The sequence below is a fragment of the Artemia sp. Qi Xiang Cuo genome, chromosome 14, assembly GCF_049724085.1.
Source record: "Artemia sp. Qi Xiang Cuo chromosome 14, ASM4972408v1, whole genome shotgun sequence".
Lineage (NCBI taxonomy): Eukaryota > Metazoa > Arthropoda > Branchiopoda > Anostraca > Artemiidae > Artemia > Artemia sp. Qi Xiang Cuo.
In genome coordinates this window covers 3,117,115-3,139,398 of record NC_142807.1, presented here as the reverse complement: position 1 = coordinate 3,139,398, position 22,284 = coordinate 3,117,115, and the positions used below count along the sequence as shown (strand labels likewise).

The following is a 22,284-nucleotide window of genomic DNA, read 5'->3' as shown; positions in this document are numbered from 1 at the left end:
CAATTTCTTAGTTACTCATTTTTAATTATCTTAATATAGATCGTTTTGTCAGTCAAAGCCTAAAATTTGTTAAAACAAGAAACGTACAGCGTTTAATTAAGTGTGAAAAAATATCTGCGTTTTAAATTAAATCTGTCAGTCGACTTCAATTTTCGAATTTGTAAAAACCGTGGAACTGTCGAGTTAAGAAAAAAGTAGGGGTTTGGCCCCAAATTTAAACCTGATGGGGTTAAAAGAGTGCAACCCCTTGCCTCTGAAAGTTTAGAATGGGCTCTATACTAAAGAATATGAGAGAACGGTACTTGTTCAGTAACCGATAAACACGCGAAGAGAAACGCATATAGAATTTCAAAGATGCTATTCAAAGCAGGGTTTCGGAAAGCCGGTTTCCGCTGACTGCTGGGGTGTTGCTCACTCTGGGGAAACTATGTCAACTTTAGTTTTTTGGGGCTAAAGGGGCAAACAAAAGGGAACCTATATTAGGTTACGTATTAATATATGCTATACTTTACCACCCCCTCCCTAATGTGCAAATATGTAGCCCAGTTGTGTTCATAAACTATTATATTTTTTTCCTATTTTGTTTTATTTCACTAGCATCAAAGAAAATTCACTTCTCGCGTGTTTATCGGTTACTAAATAAGTACCGGAAGAACTATTGAAGTGGAAGCTGGCGCTAGTCCTACAGACTTAAATTCAACAAGCCTAATTGAAGAATCTGTGAAGCTTTTCCCAAGCCTTGCTAGGCCAACTTTGTTCAGACGAATTTTGACTACTATAATTCTTGAGAATGACGAGAAATTTAAGCTTGAATCCGTAATTTAAGCTTGATTAATCTGCATTACATAGTAATCCTAAAGAAGTCCCTTTGAAGTTTTCTCCTGTTTTAATGAAGTGATCATCGTAAGTGACGCCAGCGGTTTTTCACCTCTTCCCGTGCTAATTCGCAGGAGATCCAACTCTTAGCTTCTTTCCTTTTTTTTCCTTTTCTTTTTAACCATCTTCTTTTAGTGGATTTCGCCTGTTTCTTGTTTTTTTCTGTTCCTTTGTCTCTAGATTAGATAGTGAAGTATTCTGTACTAATAAAATCGTCTATTTATTCTTCAAGTTTTGGTAAATTTACAAGTTTCTTTATTCCATACTTAGAAGCTTATTTAAGTCATGTTGGGTCTCTATCGTAGGAAACTCAAAGTAGCAGGAGGACCTTGAATTGGGAAGGAGGAGTAATTAGCCTCCCACGCTAAATTTTGAACATACTTTTTCTGTTTCATTGATAAAATCGACGTAAGAATCCCCCTCCCATGTTTCGTAAAAGCCTTTTTTGTATCTTTATTAAAAAATTGAAAGGATCCTTACTAGCCCCTCCCCCTACATTTAGTGAATTAACGCGCCTGGTAACGAAGGTTGTTATCCGAAACGTAAGTGGTGTTTTAGAACAATTTCTGAAGGGTACTAGTAGCTCATTCCAAATTACTATAGTATCCTGTGCTATGTAGGCTACTGTAAATTTACCTGAATTGCAATTACTTGAGAAAGTTGATGGAAGAGTAGAAGTATATTGAGCACTTTGATTCAGCGTAGGTTTTTAATATTATATTGTGACACTTGAAACTTTTTGTAGTGAAATCTTGTGCGTTTTTGGCTGCTTTGATATTCTCATATTATATAGGCAAATGTGATAACTTAAATGGTCCTGGCCATAGAAAGAAAATCTTTACCCAACAATTCAATAACTTCGGTATTTCTTATTCGCAAGGACTAAAGAGATGTAGGGTGGCCTAGATAAGAATGGCCCGGTGTGGTTGTGGGATTATAAATACTTACAGAGTAGCAAATTACTGATATATTATAATTTGTATTCCAATGTGGTAAATACAGAACTTATTATGAATTAAAACAAGAACATTCAATAGTTCACAGGAGTTGTTGAAAGAGGAGTGTCAATGGAGGTGGAATGGATAAGTATTTTATGTTTCTGTGTTCACACCGGGCTTCTCATACCACCCTATTTATAAATAATTTGGTATTAAGTAGTATCTTCAGGGTGGTGAATGGGGTCCACAAGCTTCGAGTTAATTAAAAAAAATGGAATCCACCAGTTCCGCTATTTTGGATCATAATTGTCTGAAAAGTGGAGCCAGATCCACCAGTTGCAGAAACTTAAAACGTTTCGAGCTACAAATAACCACAAAATCCCCATAAAAAAGAGTATATTTTTATAAAGTATTATTAACACATTCAAGAAGAAGATGACGTTTTAGTCACTGAATTTCCCCTTCAGGCCACAATAGCTGGCTGTTTTACGGACAACCCATAACGAAAATTAACTAAATTATTTGGTTTATAATGGGTTGATTTCTAGATTCGTCATGACTTTCGTTATTTTGATCGGCTTTGGTAGTTTTTGACTATTTCGTTTGAACTAGTGGATGAACTATTGCGAATTACAAAATAGGCTGAATTGGTGGAACAATTCCACCAATTGTTTCCACCAATATTTTCACCATTTATGCAGTTGCGAGTCAATGGGGAGGGGGATTTTGACACAGGGGGAGCAAGGATATGCAATGCCTTCCTAATAACTCGTTGCCTCATATGGAATCCTCAATAGAGTGTACTGAGCAAAATTCGGACAAAAGCTGGTAAATTGTCCCCCCCCCCTATCCTCGTTTCGGATCAGCCTCCTTCAGAAAAAAGTAATTCCAATGTGGAAATAAAATTGGAGTCAAGCTCAGTGGAAGAGCATGCCTACATTTAATTTTAGACTCTGGTGCTAGCAGTAAGGATGTTTGCTAGGCCAAGAATCGAGGATAATCATAGACTTACTTTAAGTGACTGAACTAGTAATCAATTTTAGGATCCCATGTCACACCGAATAATAGAAAAGCGCCGTCGCGACAGGATGAACAATTGCCTTGCAGATCTGTCTCGCCTTCTTCCATCTTCCTACATGAAAAAAGGACGGGGCAGAATAGAAAAGACTGAAATTATTGAAATGGCTATCCGGCATATGAGACATCTGCAGGCCCACGGTGCATGCCAACAACTTGGTGAGTTTTAACGTTCAGAATTAGCATTGATTTTTATTGCTGCTAGAGATAGCAACTTTGTCTTTTGAAAACAGCTATGACTCAAGAACAGCAAAAGGTTTGAAATATTAGATCCAACCTTCAACCGTAACAGCTACAAAGTGTTGATACAGCCTGCTCTTAATACCAACTCTGCTCTTAATACCATTGCCTTAATTCTATGACGTAGTTCCCTAGGCCAGTCTTATTATTTCTTATTTCTGGAGAGACAAATAACCCTACCTCTTTGAACAATGCATACATGCATCAAATAGCCTGATGGTCAGGTCTTGCACTTTAAAAAGAAGTACCTTGTACTTTTTTTAAGTAAAAAAAAGAGTTTGATGGTAAAAGCAATTTTGCACTAAGACTGAAATAATTGAAATGGCTATCTGATACACGATGCATGTTCAGGCCCATGGCGCATGCCAGCAGCTTGGTGAATTTTATAATTTAGGATTAGCAAAAGATTTATGTCGTTATTACAGATAAAAATTTTGTTATATTTAAAGTATTTTCGAACCTTTCCGAAATTAAAATGATCAAGTCTATAAAACAAACGACGGAGAAAGTTCATAAAGCAGACGAATTGCTGGATACTATTTTAATTTAGGCTACCTTTGATTTATTAGCCAAAATATCTAGTCTATTTGATGGTTGCCAGGGCCTTTCAGATTCGGCTCTAAAAAGGCTTTTGATTGAGTTCAAAAAATAAACAGTATTTGATGCCAATTATATTTGTCATTTGTTTTTGGTTTTACAGTATAAAATCTAAGCGAATATTTCACCGGCAGTAGACAGTCTTAGCTAAACTCGCATAGAGGAATGGCGCTGAGACCCTTTCTTTTGGTTCCCTTTTACATTTTTTTGTTTTGAATTTTTTCTAGCTTCATATGTTTTTCATCTGGTTTTTATTCTTGGCTGGAAACGGATGTTGAATATACAGCCAAAATATGTACTTAGGTTTAATTCTGTTCATTGTCTTTCGCAGTGAGTCCCACTCTGCATTATTATTATTATTATTATCATATATATTTTCTGTGCGAGAACTTTCGAAGTTGAGAAGGAATCAAATGCTTTGATGAGAAATTATTATTATAAGCTAAGTTAGCTTAGTCAAATTAGCTTTTTAGGGGCTCTTAATATCAAGGAGAGACAAATGACAGTCGTGGGATTGAAAACGGTTTTTAGGCTAAATTTTTTTACTACGATTTTTTTTTTAGGGGATACACATTACCTGTGTGATAGATACATTAGCCTGAAGTCGCAATCCAATTTCTTTCTGATTTTTTGTTTTATAAATAAAAAAGTTTGTTCTTTCATAACTATTTGCGTTTCTTGCCAGAATAGCATTCTGTCATATTTCGTTTCAGCCATAGGCACGCGGGTGAAGAAAGCCCCCCTAGCAAACTCAGGGCCTTTATGTGTATGTCATTTAATTTGATTTTGTATTCTTTTTTTATTCCCCCGCCTCCATACCATTCGCACTGGGAGTGCAGGGAGGGAGACGACCTCCGTAGACTCCAAACCAATAAATCAACATGTCTTTCATATAAATGCGAAATTACGGCCTATTTGGATCAATTATACAGAAGTCCAGACCAGTACAGAAAAGGTTTTAACGACTGTATGACCGAGACAGTTCGTTACATAAGTCAAACGGAATGTGTTAGCGCACCCGAAGGGACTTGCACAAGATTGGTGACACATCTCCGTCAACACTGTGAAAAAACTGTGAAAGGTTTGTAACATTTTTTATAAGTTATGATGTCAGGGGAAAGCAGGGGGTGCGATGATTCAAAAGGTGTCATGTGACATTTTTGTCAAACTGAGATTCACAACCAAACTTCTTAAACTTAACCAGTGGCGTCAATTCAAGAAAATTTGAGGCAGGAGCAATTATGTAGTCTTCAAAATCAAGGGGGGTCAATTTTTTCGATTTTCTTTTTCAATAAAGATACCAAAAAATGGTACCTTCAAAAAAAATACTAAGCAAAGGTATTTTCTAAATCTAGGAGGGCAAAGCCCCCCCCCCCAATTTTCAACTCATGGTTATCACTCACGCATTGATCGATATACTACTCAAACAGAATGTATTAGTGCTACTGAAGGTGGCACAAGGTGGGGACATACCTCCGTCAAAGTACTATGACCAAGCTGCAAAATCTCTTAGGATTTTTTTTTTTTTTTTTTTTTTTTTTTTTTTTTTTTAGATTGGATTGCCAGCAAAAATCTAAGGGATCTGGCAGATTAGCTATGATAATTCAAAAGTTGTTATCAAGGCCGTATCCAGGGGGAGTTAGGTGGTTTACCCCCCCCCCCCTCGACTCGTAAAAACGTAACAGAATAAAAACCCTTTTTGATGCGTTTTTAAAGTTTTTTTGCCCCCCCCCCTCCCGAAAACAAATTCCTGGATATGTTCTTGGGCGTTATGTGATTTTTTTTTTCAACTGATATCGTTGGTTTGAATCTTTTAAAATACTCAATTGATTCGTTCAATCCGTTTTCTTTAATCTTATTACTCATCAGTGCTCAGGCTACTTAGAAAACCTTACTTTTTTTTCAAAAGCACGTTTTATAATGATTAGAAATAGTTATAATCTAACAATAGAAACAGTAAGAAATTGAAATTTCGCTGTCATAATAGTCTCTATCTCTACCATACATTTGGTGCCTAAAGTTTTTTAAGTATCAAGAAACGCTGTTCATATACTAGTCGTTAAACCCAAAAGACATTTTGTTTTTTTCACTCACCTGTAACATATATTTCTTATAACATAGCGCCTAGTGAATTTTTGCTTCCGATATACACAACAATTATAATAGCCGATTCCAAGAAGTCTCGTTTTATGCGGCGCTACAGAAACAGGCACTACCGCTGAAATAGAAGGATTTCTACAGTTTGTCCGTAGGCCAAATCTAGATGAAACAGAATGAAATTTTTTAGATGAAACTATGAAATAGAATAAAATAATGAAATAAATAATGAAAAAGATCTAAAATGAAATAAAATGCATTTTTAGATGAAATAGAAAGCTTTTTTGCTCTTTTGGGGAATCATTAAATGTTAGGGCTTCCACATTAAATCCTGAGAAAAATCATAAATTAAAATAAAAAGAAATTAGCTGTTAGTTACAATTCCCTTGGTTTATTTTTGTTACAAATCTCATCCCTCTTTTTAGGTATCCAATAAAAACCCTAAGAACTACAGAAAATACCATTTGATTCCCGGTTTAGCTAGTATTAATACTACTAACAGCTCAGTGCAGCACCAAGCAAGAAATATTATTTAAAAACATTTACAAATATCATTACATTGTTTTTAGCAATATTTACTTGAAACATTCAGGAAAAAGCCTTTGGCTTTTCTTACCCAGATCTACTGAAGAAGGAACCCCAGAGAATCAGGTAGTGAAGTCATTCAATCATCACACCATACCCTAAAACAGTGGTTCTCAAGCTCATTTAGACACTGTACCCCTTTTTACCCACAACATGTTTAAGGTACCCCTTCTCAGTTACCGATACTAGTAAACTATAGCTTGAATGTAAATAAAATCGCCAGTTCTAGACTTTAAAAGTTATTTTTTTTTGGCTGGCTGCGTACCCCCTCAAAATTGTTGCGTACCCCAAGGGGTACGTGTATCACAGTTTGAGAATCACTGCCCTAAAAGGTTACATCACTTTGAATATGAATATGCTGTCTTTGTCAAAAACTGCATTTTAATTTATTACTATGTTTTTAATACTTGCAAAAGGCACTAGAAATAGCAATTTCCCTTCAAATGAGCCATTAAAATCTCTATGATTTTTCAGCGCCCCACTAGCGGCGACAGAAAAAAAAACCCCGAAAAAGCAAGCATAAAAAAAGGAGACACATAACTGCTTCCCATATGAAAAATTGATTTTCCTTGTTGATCAAGATGGGGGTCTTTAATTACCCTAGATTATATTTTTGGCTATTTTCAATCCAATGGGGAAGTTTTCATTTAATCCGAAATCATTTTTGTGGGGTTTCTTGCTATTTTTCGAAATTCCCATAAGTTTGTTTTCTGCAATGAACTTTCGCCATTAAGACTAATCAACATAATAGTTACCATTCCTGAATCTGCTTCAAACGGCGATTCATCTTCTCTTGGCGTTTTTTTTTTTACCCTTTTTAAATTTTGGTTAGTATGGGCCAAGGTTCGTGAGAACATATACCACTCACGAGAATTTTTTTTTCTAGCTGGACTATTTCCTTTTTGTTAAGATTGCATTTCTTTGTAGAATGTTTTGGTAAATATAAGCTTTTTATGCATAACTTTTCATCCTTTTATTTAAAATTCGTTGTGTAATTATCAGCTTCTTCTTGAAGTGCAACATCGGACTGACGAAAAACTAAAATTTGAGTAGATGTCTGGGACTCAGGTTTGCCAACTCATTGGGACTTCAAACTTTGTTCTGAGGGGGGGGGGAATAATTTTTCCTTCACTAACAAAGGATGCAAAATGCGTTTTTTTTTCCTTTCCCCGACAAGCTTTGCTGTTAGTCATCAAATAGTCAAATAGAATTTTCTTTCCTTTAAAAAAAAAAAAAAAACACAATTTAAACACATTTCTCCAACTTTTCACCCCCATAGCTACTCCCTCATGTGCCCAGTGAAATATCAATAAAAAGATAATCAAATAATTATCAAACAGTTCGTGGTAACGAACTGTAAGTAAGGAGCGACCCGGCTCAATGGTAACCGAAACTCTAGAAAACGGGTTTTTGATACCAATAGATATATCAAAAGAATTAGATTTCAATGCTGATTTCAAATATATAACTTTCCTCAAGTTTAGTCCTACCCATCAAAAGTTACGCGCCTGAGAAAATTTGTCGGATTTTAAAAAAAGGGGAAATACCCCCTAAAAGTTATAGAATCTTAATGAAAATCACACCATCATATTCAGCGTATCAGAGAACCCTACTGTAGAGGTTTAAAGCTCCTATTTACAAGAAAGTGGAATTTATCATTTTTTGCCCGAATAAATAACATAGGTGCGGTTTTATGTTTTTTTTTTGTTTTTTTTGTTTTTTTTCAAAGGCGATCTTATAGTCCCATCGGCTCTAGAATATCGTGAGTGGACTCCGCGGATCGGAAATTAAAAATTCTTGTGTCTTTTTAGAGGGACCAAAAAATTGAGGGCAACTAGGTCCCCTCCCACGCTTATTTTTTTCCCAGAGTCACCCAATCAAAATTTCGAGATAGCCATTTTGTTCAGCATGGTCGAAAATATGATAAATATGTCTTTTAGGATGACTTAATCCCCCGAAGTTACCAGAGGGAGGGCTAAAAGTTATGAACTTTACCCAATGTTAACAAATAGTATTGTTTATTGGGAAGTATACAGAAGTTTTCTGGAGGTTTTTTTTTCTGGTTGTGGGAGGTATGGGGGGGTCGGTGGTTATGTTGGAGGCTCTGTTCATGAAGGAAGTTTTCATGGGGGAAGGGAAATTGCCATGCAGGGGGCGCCGGACTTGCCAGCATTATTTATTGGTTATTGGGAAGTATACAACCATTTTCAGGGTTTTTTTCTAGAGGGGGGGGGGGCTAGAGGAGGGGGTTACTCTGGGGAATATTTCCGTGGAGGATGTTTCTTTGGGGTAAGGGACAGTTCGATGAAGGGGGCGCCGGATTTCCAAGCATTATTTAAAAAACGAGCAGAAATTAAATAAAAAATACAAGTTTTTTCAAATGAAATGTAAGAAGGAATATTATAACGTAAAACGAACAGGAATTATAACGTATATGAGGGGGCTCACCCCCAATTCATTACCTAGCTCTTTACGCTACAGTTTTTTTTAGTGATTTCAAAAGAGCTATCTATTCTAATTAACCGACCTTTGTGATTCAGGGCTTTGTGAATAAAATTTTTTTTAATTTTTAGCGTGAAGAGCGTGTTATTGACTAAGGGGAGAACCCCTTCATATACGTAATAAAATAAACGTAATAAAAAAAAAACAATAAAAAAACAAGCAATACGGCTCAATAGTAATCGAAACTTTTAAAAACGGAATTTTGATGTCAATAAATGTATCAAAAGAATGTGTTTATAATGCTGATCCTAAATATATAAAATTTATTTAGTTTAGTATTACTCATCAAAGGCTACGAGCCTGAGAAAATTTACTCGATTTTTTAAAGAGGGGGAAATATCCCCTACAAGTGAAAGAATTTTAATGAAAATCACACCGTCAGATTCAGCGTATCAGAATACCCTATAACATAGGTTTCAAGCTCATATCTGCAAAAATCTGCCACTTTGTATTTTTTGCCAGAAGAAAAAAATACCAATATAGAATTTAGTTACGTAATTTAATTTGTAAAGACATCCATTTAGCAAAAGAAAAGTAAAAAATTTTATGCAAATAAAAGCTGCATTAACTAAAAAACGACCAGAAATTAAATAAAAAAAACAAGTTTTTTAAACTGAAAGTAAGGAGCGACATTAAAACTTAAAACGAACAGAAATTATTCCGTATATGAAAGGGGCTGTCCGCTCCGCAACGCCGTGCGCTTTTCGCTAAAGTGTAAATCTGTGTCACAACTGTGTTTTTTTAAAAAATAAAAAAATGTATCGGAAAGAGCGAGGCGGTGAGGAGGGGACCGCCCCTTTCATATACGGAATAATTTCTGTTCGTTTTAAGTTTTAATGTCGCTCCTTACTTTCAGTTTAAAAACTTGTTTTTTTTATTTAATAGATAACAAAAAGGAAGACCCAAAGGGAATAGGCTTACATTCCAGAGAAAAAAAAAATAGGACCAAACGACCTTAGTTTCCCAAGCTACCTATTTCAGGACATCTTGCTATCGTTGCTAGAACATCTAGATCATGAGTAGGATATCGGTAGGGGGGGGGGGAGCTTAACTTTGAATGGATTGCCAAAAATGGGTAAATTAATTCGCATAAAAATTATAGGTGAACTAGTGAAAATTTCGTGATTTGAGGGGAGGGGAAGTATTTACCCTATGCCCCTTGTTTCTATAATAGCGTTTCACGTTCTTTTCTCATATTTGTTTTTCAAGGAGCCCAATGTGATAATCCTGATGGAAAAGTAGCATGATATTTTCTTTTTTTGGACAAGCTTTATTAATTATAAAAGGGTTCGTGTATCGTGCACAATTGTTTATGATCGAACATGACTTTTTCTTGCAATATTTTTCTTCCTTTTGACATGTTTAGGCATTATTGAGTCTGGAAATACGAAATATAAGATAATTATCCTGAGATAAGGCGTTTAGTATTATATTCTTTGTTCCGAAATCCGTCCAATATAAAACAAGAATTAGAAACGAAACGGTTTTGCTAAATCCTTTTTTAACTCTTATGTTTTAAGTTAGGCTGATAAAGTCTACTTGATGCAAGTGCTATTTCAGAAATCTTTATCAGGCCCTTAATATGGCTGAGTTTTTGAATAATCTCTTCCGACACTGAATTTGGATTATAATTATTACTTACAAGTAGACAAAAAGGAAAAATGCAAAGGAAAAGGAAAATGAATAGCGAAAAATTCATCTTGCTCTGTTTTGGCAGAAGCGAGTCTGTTAATTTCCGGTCTAACGTAGAGCGAAAATGAAAAAATAATTCAAAAAAAAAATTGAAATAAATAAAATATTTAAGACAAACTTTGAATGATGCTATTTAGGATTTTGCTCTGTTACACCAGATGACATGTTTTCTTTTCTCGGGAAAACATGGTTTTCTTTTTTGTCAGTGGTCTTCAGTCTTCAGTCATAATATTAAATCACCTAAAAAATGTTTCAAGTATATATTTAACGACTCAAATTTATATTTTTAATCTTTAATTATTTGAATTGTTTTGTTATTTTGATTTATTTCGTATACATTCAAAGAGTGTACTAGACACAGCATTAGTGAGCTCACAAGGCTCTCAAGGTCACTAGAGACTTGCCAAATTTCTGTTATGTAAAGAATAAGTATTTAATTAAGTAATAGTAAGCACAACTATCATATGCCATTCTAACGAAAACGGCATGCACTCACGTGGTTGAGATAATTTGCCATGTGATTGTTTCTAGCTTCTTTAATTCAGTGTCGTCTGAACGTCATATTTGCAGGTTGACTTGAGGGCGGTGTACAAATGGGCGGTGGGATTCCTCTGAGATTGGTCCCATTGAGGTCTTAGATAATTTAAAAGTTCAAAGCTCACCTTTCCTCCTTCCTGGCACTTTATAATTATGAAAAAGAGCCAAAATTGAATCTTTACCTGTTTCATCTAAAATATTTAAATGAGTGTGCTTCTCATTTTAGCGAACCAGATTTGCTTAAAAATCTTATACAAATATACAAGGTAACCTATCCAGGTATATTATATCTGCACAGCATTGGGGGAGGGGCGGGGAATATGCAAAGATCTGTCCAGAAACCCCTGATAACACTATTAAATGTACAAAAATGAGAATTGTGAATTGAATTTCGGCCTCGAAGTAACTTATCTGAGGATCTACTCTAACCGTCGCTGGAAAATTCTTAAGCTCTTATATGTTGTAAGACTTCGCTTCACACAGACTCGGCGCATTGAGATTGATCAGGGAGGCAAGGAGGTTTCTAAAAAAGTTCGTTTCTAGGGTTCCTATTTATTTAAAATTACCTGGGATAAGAGATCCTCCGGACTAATTTTGTGTTGGAATCCCCCCCCCCGTTTAGCTTCTTATTGTATGGATGCATGTTAAAGGGGCTCATCATTAAATCAAATATACTAACTAGGTTATTAAATAAAACCTGGAATGTTTCTCTACTATATGCTTGTAAGTGAACCAATAATCATGGTGGATGGGATAAGGACTAGCCTGTTAACCTCAAAATACTTATGATTTTTCTTATTTTTCTTGTTTTTCTTATTTTTCATATTCTTATTTTTTATTATTTTCTTATTCTTATATATTATTTCTATATTCTTGTATATTATATTCTTATATTTTATTTCTTATTATTCTTAGTTTCCTTCTTTTCTTTATTTCTTATTCTAATGCATATGCTTTTTCTTGTAATAGTAATTTAAATTCTCCTTTTTTTTTGCTTTTTCGACATATTTGGGTTCCTCGCCCGAAATCTCCATCTCCCTCCAAAATTAATTCCTGATCCCATGCCTGCATTTAACACAGCTTTAGACCTAAATTAAAAACCTGCAGGGTGATTAAACTTGCTACTGTGTTGAGGTTTCAATCTTTGAAAAAAGGGCTTAAGAGCTGAGGGTTTTTCCAAGTTAAAAACGACCGCTACTGACGTATTTTACGCCAGCTTTTGAACTAGGAATTATTTCGAAGTAGGTTCTAAGACCACACTGACTATGCATGACATAAATAATCTCTTAGACCGCATTTTTTTCCATTTATATTTAGAATAAAATGAAGATATTGAAAATGGACCAAAATGATAAAAAGACGGTGAACCTAGAAAAAAAACAAGGCAAAAGAAAATAGTTTATAGAATTATACAAAATCTGAGTATTTCGATTTCACATTCAGAAGCGTTTATCAACAGGGAAAACGAGACAAAAATAAGAAGGTAGAGACGTCCGTATGTCAAGCCAAAATAGTCGGACTTTTTATTAGTCGGATTATTATCTGCATGAAATAGTTTTTTTCCAAGTTTACCGTCTTTTATGCGTTATTTGTTTAATACTTTTCGGTAATCACTCCGTTTTCCGTAACATTTTTATCCGTTTCAACATTTTCCTTCCATTTTAATGGCTATGCATGACATAAATTGCGAAGAGCGAAAAATAAACTATAAGCAGTCAACGAAAGCCGTTTTCAGTCAGTGGACAAAGAACTGGGAATTATTTCTAGATTAGCGCTCATTTTGCATGATTTTTATACTGAGTTGCTTTAGAGAGTTTTGCTCAATAAAATGGTTCTTGTCTATTATAGCGACCACAATCGAGTTCTTGATCTGATTCCTTTAAATTTTCGGTCCCCCCCCCCTATCACACTGCATAGCTCAGTCTTCTCCGAAATTATTTGATCATTCACGTTTTATAACCTTTGGCTCAGTATTGCATTTACTCTAATGAAGAATTTCAGCATCAAAGAAAAGTCGTGTGAACTTGCAACGTGACTTCACAATGTTATTCGAAACCGGGAGTTTTTATCTCTGACACACATTCTCTAGTATTTGAAATAAATGCCAATACATGCAGACTGTCAAAATTGAAACACATTTAGGCTCGTTTCCACCGTTCTAACGAAAAGTAGTAACAGTTATACTAAGGGCGCATTCCAAGAGACAATTACCATTGACGATAATTCATTGTTTCATTATTGTGGGTGGGGATGCTACCATTTCGACTAACCGTCACAAGCACTAAACGCCATAACATCTAAAAGGAAAATCCGTCAAATAAATTTTTAAGTTTATATAATAGTAATAAATATATAAAAGTTGAGAAACAAATTTCGGCTATATATTTGCACATCAGGGGGGTGGGGGTAAAGCATAGCATATATTAAATAGGTAACATAACCTAGGTACCTCCCCCCCTAAACCCCAAAAAACTAAAGTTTTAAAATTTTAGATGTTATGACGGTTAGTGGTTCTGACGAATTTTTTTTTTTGGTCTTATGACGAATTTTGTAGACGAAGGTCTCCTGACGGTTAGATGTTATGACGCCTTCCCATGTCGGTGTTTTTGATATTTTAGCTAAGTTAGCCGTTTTTTTAGTGCTTTAAAAAAGCTTCTTATTCCAATTCATCATCCCTTGTGTTTCAGCAGTTGTTCTTATAGAACTTGACAAAAAGTCAAACTTTAGCGGAAAGAGCCAGAAGTCGGGGAGGGGCCAGCCCCCTCGTGTAAGGAATAATTTAGTTTTTTTAATTTTCAATGTTGCTCCTTACTTTCAGTTGAAAACTTGTTCTATTTTTGTTATTTTCGATCGTTTTTCAAGTCATACCTAGGCCTAACCAAGATATAATGTGGGGTACCGGGGAGGAAAAATTTTCCTGGACTTAGATTATGCTGATGATTTAAGCATCCTAGATGAAAGTGTGAGCAAAATGAATGAGCTTTTAGAGGTTTTGCGAGTTCAGGGTGCTATAAGTGAAGATGAAAAGGTGATGTCTGTTAACGAAAAGATTGATCAGGTGAGACAGCTTCACTTACCTTGGTAGTATTATTAGTAAAGACGATGGGTGCAGTGAAGATGTCAAAAGTAGAATAGCCAAGGCCCAGGGTTTTTTTCACAGTTGAAAAAAATTTGGAATAATAGGAAGATGTATCTGCAAACCAAGATTAGAATATTGGAAGCCACAGTGATGACAGTGGTCAAAAATGGTTCTGAAGCATGGGCGCTCCGAAAAGCGGATAAAGATTTGCTAGATGTTCCCAGAGAAATTGCCTACGGATTGTTCTGGGTACCCGGTTGACTGATCTTACTTCAAACAACTTCAAACAGGCTGTACGAAAAGTGCGGTTCAATCCCGCTTTCTAGGACTATAATGAGAGAAAGGTTGAGATGGTTTGGGCACGTTCTGCGGATGAAGGATTGCAGATTGCCGAAATTATCCTTTTCGGCCAACCGTCAAGGGCTAAACGGAAAGCAGGTCGTCCACGGTTGGGGTGGAAGGATGTCATAAAGAGAGATTTAAGGGAAATGGGAACTTCTTGGAAGGATGTAAAGAAGGGGGTTTTGAATAGGTTGGGATGGGTAACAACTGCGGTGAGTTGTTAGTAGTGTTAGTAGTAGTAATCGTGGTAACGAACTGTAAGTCAGGAGTGACGCGTCTCAATTGTAACCGAAACTCTAAAAAGCGGAGTTTTGGTATCAGTTGATATATAAAAAAAAAATCGACTTATTATGCTGATTCGAAATATGTAAGATTAATTAAGTATAGTTTTACCCCTGAAAGGTTACGAGACTGAGAAAATTTGCCTGATTTTCGGAAAAAGGGTCAAACACTTCCTTAAAGTCAAGGAATTCGCCCTAAAAAGTCAAGGAGTTTAGCGTTTCAGAGAATTCTATTGTAGAGTTAAAAATGTGGAATTTGGCATATTTTTTTTTTTTTGCCAAAAGAAAGATCGCGGATGTGTGTTTATTTGTTTGTTTTTTCTCCACAGGAGTGACATTGAACCAGTTGTCCTAAAATATTGGGAGAGGGCTCATTCGAATGGAAATTAAAAGCGTTAATGCCCCTTTTAAGTGACCAAAAAGATTAGAGGGAAACTAGCCCTCCTACCACGCTCCTTTTTCCGCCAAAGTTGTTCGATCAGAATTTTGAGATACCCATGTTGTTCAGCATAGTTGAAAAGTACAATAGCTATGCCTTTGGAGATGAAATGACCCCCACAGCCCCTGGGGAAAGGTCTTTAATTCATGAAATGTGCTATGTATAGTATTAGTTGTTGGCAAATATGCATACATTTTTCGGGTGGGGAAGGGTGAATTTTCTTTTTGGGGGATTTTTCACCAGGAGAATTTTCACGGGGAGGGGATTTTCTGGAGTGAACTTTTCAGGGAAAATTTTACACTGGGGGATTCGCCAGAATTCCTATACGATAAATATTTTATTTGTCTTACTTTCTCTTAGTAGATTCAATTTTACATAGAGATATGTTAATGGTAGTTATCGGGGGTGAATTTTCCGCGGGACTGAATTGTCTAGAGGATCTTTCCATGGAGGGGGAGCTGGATTCCCCTATATTATTTAAAAAATAGAACAAGGTTTTTCCACTGAAAGTAAGGAGCAATATTAAAACTTAAAACGAACAGAAATTATTATGTATAAGAGGGAGATTGCCCCCTCCTCAGTTTGACTTTTTGTCCCAATTCTTCAAGAACGTCTCCTGAAACACAAGGGTCGGTTAAATAGAACGATAAGAGGCTCTTAATAAGTTCTGTTCGCTTTAAGTTTTAATGTTGCTCCTTACTTTCAGTGGAGAAAACTTGTTTTTTTCCATTTTCTGCTTTAGAATTAAAATATTGGGTTTTAGTTAAAATTCCAGACAAAATTTGAATATTTAGTCAAGTTTTCAGGATAATGGGGTAGTAAAACGTAGGCTACTCTTCGAAGCATCTATTCCCCCTCGCCTACAAAACGACCCATCGCCCCTCCATTGTAATAGCTGATGCGCACTTACACATCCCTATATATTATGTTATGAAAGCTGAAACATATTAGTTTAGTTTAACGAAACTTTCGAAAAAAAATTCCTGCAATAAGCTGGGAGGTATCCCTCCGCAGCACCATTATTCAGGCTGATTCTAAATGGAGGGAGATGATAGGTTAGTTCTTCCTTATCCCTTTCTATTTTTATCCCAAGACTCGTGGAGAGTTAGACAATTAGAGAATTGAAATACACTCTTTTAGACATCTGTCCCTCCCCCTTTCATTATAGCTGATAGGCAATTATACACCACTAAACATAATTTCATAAAAAATAGGCCAATCAACTTAGTTATTGTTGTATTGTGCAGCATTGCCAGCAACCTCCTAAATCAAGGATTAAAATGGATGTTCGTATTAACCATTTGTCTTGTATGGATTGTCTGAATTTTCATTAACGTATGTGCCACCATGTGGCATTACTTTCTCTACAACTAGGGAGCTCAATACATAGTTTTTCAATACCTTTAAATCGGTTTGCTATCTCAGAATTTTCAGTCCAAAGCAACTTGATCCTCTTTGGGGTAAAATCGTAGTTTGGTGCCACAAAATGGCAGAGAATGCCGCTTTCCTATGGCACAATCTTTTTTGGTCATCTAAAAAGTACACAAGATTTTTTAATTTTTGTTCGAATGAGCCCTCTCCCGATCTCCTAGAGCCATCGGTTTGATACGAGTACCCCCAGAAAAAATAAAGAAACAAATAAACACACATCCGTGATCGTTTCCTATATGATGAATCTAATTATATGGTTTTCATTCAGATTGCTTGCCGTTTTGGGGGTGTTTTTCGAAAATCAGGCAAATTTTCTAAGAGTCGTAGCTTTTGATGGGTGACATTAAACGGAATGAATTTTATATATTTGGAATTAGCGTAAAAAAAACTCTTTTGATGCATCCTTTTTTGTATCAAAATTCCGCTTTTAAGAGTTTCGGTTACTATTGACCAGAATCGCTCCTTACTTACAGTTCGTTACCACCACAGTTTATAGAATTATCCAGTAAGTTTATCGCAGATCGTTTCTGGTCTTTATTTTCGGTGCGAACAAAAAGCTCCTCCCACTTATTTCTGCATTCGCGGGTTAGTGGGTTTTCGTCTATCAATGAGAAATGGTTACAAAGTGCATTATTCGTAATTGCGAAATCAGAAAAAAACATGGTAAGCCAGCCAAGTGGTTTGCAAGTGTCCCAGCTCACAGGTATGACTTAATTTATATACAAATTATTACTTAATCTATTATTTACATACAGTGGACTCAACTGATCGGCCTTTGTAGGATTTTATAAAAAAAAGGGGGCGAGGGGTTGATGAAATTTGTGAAAATAAGGAATTTCTTCTTCTTCTAATAACTGGTGGAATGGGTGTGATGGTTTCAGGGGCGGATCCAGGTTTTTTTAGGGGGGGGGCGCAAAATAGGTTGATCCGACAAACTTAAGTTAGGAGCAAGTTTAATTAATGCAAACATGCGTTAATTAGGTAAATTACGCTACTTTATACTACTATAGGGGGGCACCCCTCGCCCCCCCCCCTCTGGATCCACCACTGGATGGTGTATCATTTTTTTTAACACGTCGTGATGTTTATTTTCTATGATATTTATTTTCTAGATAAGACTACTTTCGTTTTCAATCAATGTTTTCGTATGAAATGGGCAGACCTTTCCTGAACTTTAAACAATAAACACCTCTGTTTGAAAATCTTTGTACTTTCTGAATTTAGATGGCGATGAGGGTTCCTGATTGAGACCAATTTTAGGACTTGGGTTTTAATTATTGGTTGTTGTGGTAAAAGTTGCCATAATAGCCCTATCCAAGAAAATACCAAACGTCTGTTAAGAAGTGTTTTTCGTAAAATTCTTAGGGAACTTTCAGAAATTTTTATTTTTGCTGATCTTAAGTTTAATATGGCCTTTGCTTTTCTTTAAAAAAAACTTTTTTTTTCGTAAAGTTTTCGTAGTATATATATATATATATATATATATATATATATATATATATATATATATATATATATATATATATATATATATATATATATATATATATATATATATATATATATATATATATGCCGATAGCTGTCCAATTACCCTGGAACACGTATTTTGGCAGAAACTTTCTCAAAATGCCTTTAAAACCAACTCGAGACTTCGAAACCTACTTGTAATTCCTATAAACATCTGAACTAATCATATATATATATATATATATATATATATATATATATATATATATATATATATATATATATATATATATATATATATATATATATATAATTTATATATATATATTTATATCGGCGCGTACAAATAGCTCCTCTCATTTGATCTGCCATCAGTGGTCCAATTACCCTGGAACACGTATTTTGGCAGAAACTTTCTCAAAATGCCTTTGAAACCAACTTGAGACTTCGAAACCTATTTTTAATTCCTAAAAACATCTAATAATAACATTGCACTACTAGTTACCGATTTTCATGTATGTATTGGAATAAATTAATTTAAAATTAGTTTCTTCAAAATTAGTGTTCCAACATTGAAGCCAAGTTTCACGTCCAAGAGAAATCTGACTTGTCTACCCGTGAAAAGATCAGATGCCGCTTATGTTTATATCTGCAAAAACGTTCTCTGGAGCACTCGCACCCCGGTCTGGGTTTTTATAATGGGTGAGATAGGAAATGACCATACTGCTAATTCTATAAACTGTGGTTACCACAAACTGTTTGATTGCCCAGGGTAAGTAGTCCTGGCAGTGAAACTTTTGTCTAGGTCACTTCCCTTTCAGAAATAAATCTTCAGCCAAAATTCTGGAAACCTGGGACAAGTTGAGTAATTCACTAAGTAAAAGATAATTGTACTATTCAGGTTGTCCTTAAATGCTCTTTTTAATCGCTACCGTCAGGGCTGAGTTCCAGCCCCTCTCCTTATGCCTATATGTGGCCCTAGACTAAACAGGGTACTTGTCTAGAATCCGGGTACACACGTGAGAAGAACCGCATATAGAATGTCAAAGATCCTAAGGAGTTTCCTCAGCATAGTGAGGTATTGCTCACTCTGTGAAAGATATTTAAACTTTAATTTTGGGGTTAAAGGGGCAAAAAAAGGTACCTATGTTAGGTTAGGTTACGTATTTAATATATGCTATGCTTTACCCCCCCCCCCTAATGCGTAAATATATAACCCAAATTTGTTCATGAACTGTTTTATTTTCATCCTATTTTGTTTTATTTCATTAGTATTAACGAAACTTCAATTCTCGCGTGTGAACCGGATTCTAGACAAGTACTGTAAACAGTAAGTTTGGTTATTTCGTTGGATCTTTTTTCAGATTGCCATTGTGAATCCACTGTTGACGAGAAATATGTACAAAAAAGGACTCTAAGCAACAAAACCTCGAACTTAGTGTTTATCCTAGGGTTATCCAGGCAACAGGATGAGGAGGGCTAGGATTCAGTTGCGACCATAACGGTTGCTAATTTTTCTGTCTGGGAATTCATCAGCTCTGATAAATCTACCCAAAATGTGGTCCTGGTAAAATGCTCTCAAACTTTTACTTACACTCCTAGCCTCTTTCAGTCTCTCTCTTATATAATTTAATAACACTATTTTGCTTTTTTAAAACTTTTGGTCGTTTGCAAATAGTAATTCAGCGTGAACCCCTAAATAATGAACCCATTAACCTGTGATTTTTAACCACGAGGTGATTTTTTTGTATTTTCTTAATCGAAAGAGTTTCAGAGAGAGAATTTTTATTCTCTCTAGCAAGTAGTCATACCAGTTGTATACCCGGGTATAATCACGTGTTTTGTAAAATTTTGGCAGAACATGCTTATTTTTGTCACATGATAACTCAACCATCTTGAGTCAATAGACAAGTTAATTTCTGAAATTTTAAGAACTGCAAAATTATTTTTTACAACGTTACAAGCTATTTAGTGAGCATCAAAAGCGTCTGCAAATTTACAAATATTATGCCCAGTTGTCCACTTTTGATACAGGCGTAGTAAAGATGTCCAAAATCCCTTAGGACGAGGGATCAGAGGATTAGAATCGGCTCTCATCTCTTTGGAGATGACAGCGAAGCGAAGCCCCTCTTCAATAGCGAAGCCTCTGTATTTTGTGACAGAAAAAAAAGCTGAACATAAAATAGGCTAAATTGACGAAAAAAAAAAAAAATCAAATGCAAACAAAGAACAACGTTGAAATTTAGAATTTGCAAAAAAATCCCTGAACAGGAGAGTGGTTGCTGCCTCCACTCCCCTCGTAACGTTCAAGTGATTACTGGAGCTTTCCTGGAAACTTTCTATAATTAAGATAACAAGCGCTTATCGATAAAAAAAAATTGAAGCATTTTCACGTTCTCAAAGAAATTTACAAAATATGTTATTTTCATAAAAGGGTCAACCACCGTTTGGACGTTACGAGTAGGAAGGGGCTAGGATGAGTCACATAATGTTTGAATAAAAAAAATCGTATAAAGCTTGGCTGTAGATCTAAGGAGTTCCGGGCTAGGTTTTTTCCTATAACCCAGCAAGACCGCCAAACCGAATGTACGATTTGAGGTAGGATCGGGAGAAAAGAGGCTGGAAGATATTTAAGAAATCTTATACTTTTTTTTATGGGTAGAATATAATTTTTTGGTAGCAAAGAGTCAGCCGAAGCAAATGTCTGAAACCGAAGGAGATTGACAGTGTTTGGATGAAGAAGAAGAAAATCTTTTCTAAGTAAAAGCAGCCCTCTGTTCACGTCAAGTATAGAGTCAATTACACCTAATACTGACTCCAAGTGGCCAGGCCTAGCTATTCAAAGCTGTGTCTGAGTGCCTAAAATGTTTACACATCTCTTCGTTGGAGGAGCTTAGAATACAAATGCTTGTTTTCTGAATCTTTTTCATTGCACATTCGTTGAAAACCATCTATAGGGAGGGTCTGGTCTTCTTAGACATCCCCCTCAGTCCGCCAGTAACGAAAATGTTCTTGAGTGACGAATACCTCATTATACTTGTACTATCATTCGATAGTACACATTACATTGTACTATCATTACATGACAATGTGTGTTTATATGCTATGGCCTCAAAATGTAACTAATCTTGCGGCAATACTATTTTCACGTGTTAGATGCTATGTCGTGATTCTACTTACCTTCAGGACACGATTTTGCACACGTGTTGGAAACAATTCAAGAGCCTTTGCTTCCTATAACAAAATCAACTTTTTTTTGCTTCTCTCTTGTTCAGCTCTCCATATAAACAGTCTCCGGACTTTCCTTAGAACGTTTTTCGCATGATAGACTTCTCAATACAAATGTCATTAGGACAATGTCGCTACAATAATTCAAAAAATGTTTTTTTGCATTTGGTAAAAAAAAATAGATAGAAATTCCAGCTCCTTCAATTAATTAAGACATCAAATGGTTCAATATATTTTCTCCTTTTCCTTTTGGATTCTCAAAATATTTCCTGTTTATTCTAATAAGCATGACCCCCACCCCTGTCAAAATTTTATGGTAGTGTACTTTATTGGGTACGATGGGCTTTTCGGAATAAATGTCATTAGAGCAGTTCGTCTGCGGCAGCCCAAAATGTGACTGTGACATTTTGCAGTAATTGGATTTAGAGTCTGGCCTCTGGCAAGCAAGCAAATTTCATTGATTGGTTTAATCCGCTTTTTCCTTACTTAATTGGTTTAATTCGCTTTTTTCTTACTTAATTGGTTACTCAAAATATTTAGAAGTCTTGTTCTTTCAAGATGCGATATGCCCTATTTTCTCACTGACAGAAATAATTAGTTATAGAGCTTCCGATGTCAAGATTTACTTGTAATGATTTACTACAATGCCTAATAAACTTTTTTTTTCTTTATTTCTTTACTGACAACTGGGTCTTTATAAAATGGGTATTAATTTTTTTTTAATTATATGTAACGTACAAGAATACGCGTTGGGCACCTCCTCCCCCTGCATAAATCGCCCTCCCAGACTTTTGTGAGACTGTTCTCGAACTTTTACGCATATTTTTTTCTTATAAATAATTTCGGATGCATTACTACTAGATAATATTTGAG

At 35.5% G+C, this 22,284-nt stretch overlaps 1 protein-coding gene across 1 annotated transcript in view; it reads left to right on the top strand.

Annotated features, from left to right (window-relative positions):
* The window catches only part of cwo (transcription factor cwo), a 56,741-nt gene that overhangs the window by 11,033 nt on the left and 23,424 nt on the right, over positions 1-22,284 (top strand). Inside the window, exons 3-4 of the mRNA XM_089099819.1 lie at positions 2,858-3,050; positions 4,621-4,809. Coding sequence (XP_088955945.1) covers positions 2,858-3,050; positions 4,621-4,809 — 382 coding nt within the window. The remainder of the gene's footprint in view (positions 1-2,857; positions 3,051-4,620; positions 4,810-22,284) is intronic.